Below are 2,907 nucleotides of genomic sequence, written 5' to 3'. Positions count from 1 at the left end.
TTTTTTTATACCTTAAATGCTAGTTGAAAATGTTTTCTTTCTTTCTAAATTTCGGTGTCCACTTAAATTAAACCACATGAATCAAAATGGATGAGTATTATATCATTGGATTCATTTTGTTCTCTTTCTTGCACCGGAGGAGATATTTTTAGAATCTAGTATACTACTGACATATTTATAAAGTATTTACATATATAATCTATAGTCCATTCGTTTCAGTTTATGTGAATATTTTTTGTTTTTGAAATTAAAACTATATAAATTTTGATCAATATTTTAAAATGTATTTTTACATCATATTGACATAAAAAAATTGTAATTTGTAGTACTTTTCATATAATTTTTGAATATTTAAATTTAAAATTTAAAATAGTAAATTAATCTAATTTAATTTAAATTCAAAGATTAGTCGAATTGACTCTTGTAAAGTAAAAAGATCCACATAAGCTAAAACAAAGGAAACAATTACCATTTAATTGTTTCAGAAGATAAATGGAGTATAAAAGAAAAGAACATTAAAATAATAAAAATGATTACGGGCTTAGAATTTCGGCTGCAGTAGGATCCTATAAAGCAGCTAAGGAAGTGTTCTAGTTTCACGGACTTAGTAGCACAACTCTGTCTCTCCGCCAAAACTTTCTCTCTCATCATCTTACCTTTCGCCATTCATCACGCAAAGAGAGTTCTTATCTTACTAGTAGTACTGTACAGAAACTTGATTCCTTATTCTTTTTTAAAACCACAAGGCTTCTTCCTTTATTGTCCACTGAACTTTTTAAGGCTCACGCTTACACAAAATCTTTTTCTACCTTCTTTCTTGTTTCCTTTGAGGTTCACTTTGTTTAAAGGACCTCACTTTGTTATCAGCTTCAAAACTTTGTGCTCCGTTTGTGTGTGGGTGGTGGTTTACTTTCTTTTTTCTTCCCCCTTTAAGATTATTCCGTCTTTTAACGACGTTGCTCCTCTTTTTGTCAGATTTCTTTGGTTCTCCTTAAACTTGAAGCTTCTCTTTGACTATTCCTTCATTCTTCTCTTCTTTTTAATCCTAGTCTCGTGCCACTCTCAAAGCACTCTTCCTTTATCTTCATTGAGCATTTCTCTATTTTCCCTCCTCTGTAATCACTTTAAAACAGCGAAAATAGCTAACCCGACGTACGTAACACTCTCAAAATGGATCATAGTATGCTCTGTCCGATCAAATATACCGAGCACAAAAAAACCATTAGAAAAGTCACTAAGCCATCCTTCATAAAGCCTAAGAAAATTACTGAAACACGAAAATATTCCGAGTACAGTCCCACTATTCCAAGGACTATTCGAATATCTGTTACTGACCCGGACGCAACCGACTCATCCAGTGACGAAGACGAGCTTTTTGGTCGAAAACGTGTCAAAAGATACATCAATGAAATCAGTATTGAAACCTCACCAATCAATGACGTTAAACCTCTGAATTGTGGCAAGGCCATCAAGAAACGAGCAGCTGAAGCTTCAACACCGAAGCAAAAGGCATTGAAGGTGAAGGTAGTGCAGCCACCGCCGGATGGTACTGTTAGGAAGTTCAGGGGTGTGCGTCAAAGGCCGTGGGGCAAATGGGCCGCTGAAATCAGAGACCCAGCTCGTCGTGTGAGGCTCTGGTTGGGAACTTATGACACAGCTGAAGAAGCTGCCATGGTTTATGACAATGCAGCCATTAAGCTCCGTGGGCCAGACGCTTTAACCAATTTCATCACTCCCCCAATGAAGCCAGAGGAGGTCAATGTGGCTTCAAATTCGGGCTATGAATCTGGCGATGAATCCCATAATCTTTCTTCTCCCACCTCTGTTTTGCGGTTTAGAACGAGTCAATCCAGTGAAGAAGCTGAACAACAAAGTGGGTCCGAACCAATACTCGAAGAAACGAAAGGAGATGTATGTTGTCCATTGGTGGAAGAAGAAGCAGTTCTTGATTCGATGGACAACAGCGAGCAAACCGTCGAACACCTTGAGTGCCAAGGCGAGACAAGCATTATAATACCAGATTATTCAAACGACTACTTGCCGACAGATGTTCCCTTCTTAGATGATTTCTTCAACTTCGAAGCTGCAGAACAGACATTATTTGACGATACAACAAGTTTTGCCAATGATTTGTGCACATCGTACGATGACGTATCGTCTTGGGATTTCGCGAATGACTTATTATTAGACCATGAGATTGTCAAGTTTGAGGATTCATTTCAAGATTTGGGTGCATTAGAAGTGGATAACTATTTCAGAGACATCGGAGATTTTTCCAGTGTTGATGCTTTAATGGCCTTATGAAACTGTCATTGTCCCCGGCTTGCCGAAACTATTGGGCAAATTTTGTTTACCGGCGGCATAAGAAATCGACTAGTGCCTTTTTTTTTAATAAAAAAAAATTACTTTAGATGTTTATTTTCAGGAGTATATTAGAGTTGCTTGTTTTAGAATCTCCGTGAAAGTGAACGGAGTGAACAATTGGAGCTTTGTTTTATTTCATAAAAAATGTTATGATAATAAGTAGAGAAACCCTTCCAAGAGCTGCGATGTACCTGGACTAAATGAGATGAATAATGTTTACTGAATGTTGAGTCGCTCATGTGTATTCAATTTTCAGAATTTGGTGTTTTTTCTTGTTGAACCAATCAATATTTAAATCTTACCAAATACACATAAGAACGAGGTAAAATGCTCACTAGTTGGTGTTCGAACTTGAAACTTTTGATTAAGGTCAAAAGAACCCAACCATCCTATTACAGATTTACAGTCCTTAATGATATTAGTGATGTAATGTTTTATTAATAGGCAAATCATGTTTAAACTGTTTATTTACTAATAATACTGCCATAGTAGCATTCTCTTTGCCCAACACGAGCAGGCGCAATTTGCGGTGGCTCACTTGAC

The 2,907-nt window shown here is 36.6% G+C and overlaps 1 protein-coding gene across 1 annotated transcript; it reads left to right on the top strand.

Moving 5' to 3' along the window:
- Positions 1 to 581: 581 nt before the first annotated feature.
- On the top strand, positions 582 to 2,588 carry LOC107783924 (ethylene-responsive transcription factor CRF4). The gene has a single exon (XM_016604950.2). It carries the CDS (start codon positions 1,171 to 1,173, stop codon positions 2,302 to 2,304), a length of 1,134 nt encoding a protein of 377 aa, XP_016460436.1. The 5' UTR covers positions 582 to 1,170; the 3' UTR covers positions 2,305 to 2,588.
- Positions 2,589 to 2,907: the final 319 nt, after the last annotated feature.

Source organism: Nicotiana tabacum, chromosome 8 (assembly GCF_000715075.1).
Source record: "Nicotiana tabacum cultivar K326 chromosome 8, ASM71507v2, whole genome shotgun sequence".
In the NCBI taxonomy this organism is placed as follows: domain Eukaryota; kingdom Viridiplantae; phylum Streptophyta; class Magnoliopsida; order Solanales; family Solanaceae; genus Nicotiana; species Nicotiana tabacum.
Note: the sequence above shows the minus strand (reverse complement) of the source record. Positions and strands in the feature narration are given on the sequence as shown.

Coding starts and splice junctions, on each gene's coding strand:
- LOC107783924 (XM_016604950.2), top strand. CDS start 1,171: ATGGATCATAGTATGCTCTGTCCGATCAAATATACCGAGCACAAAAAA.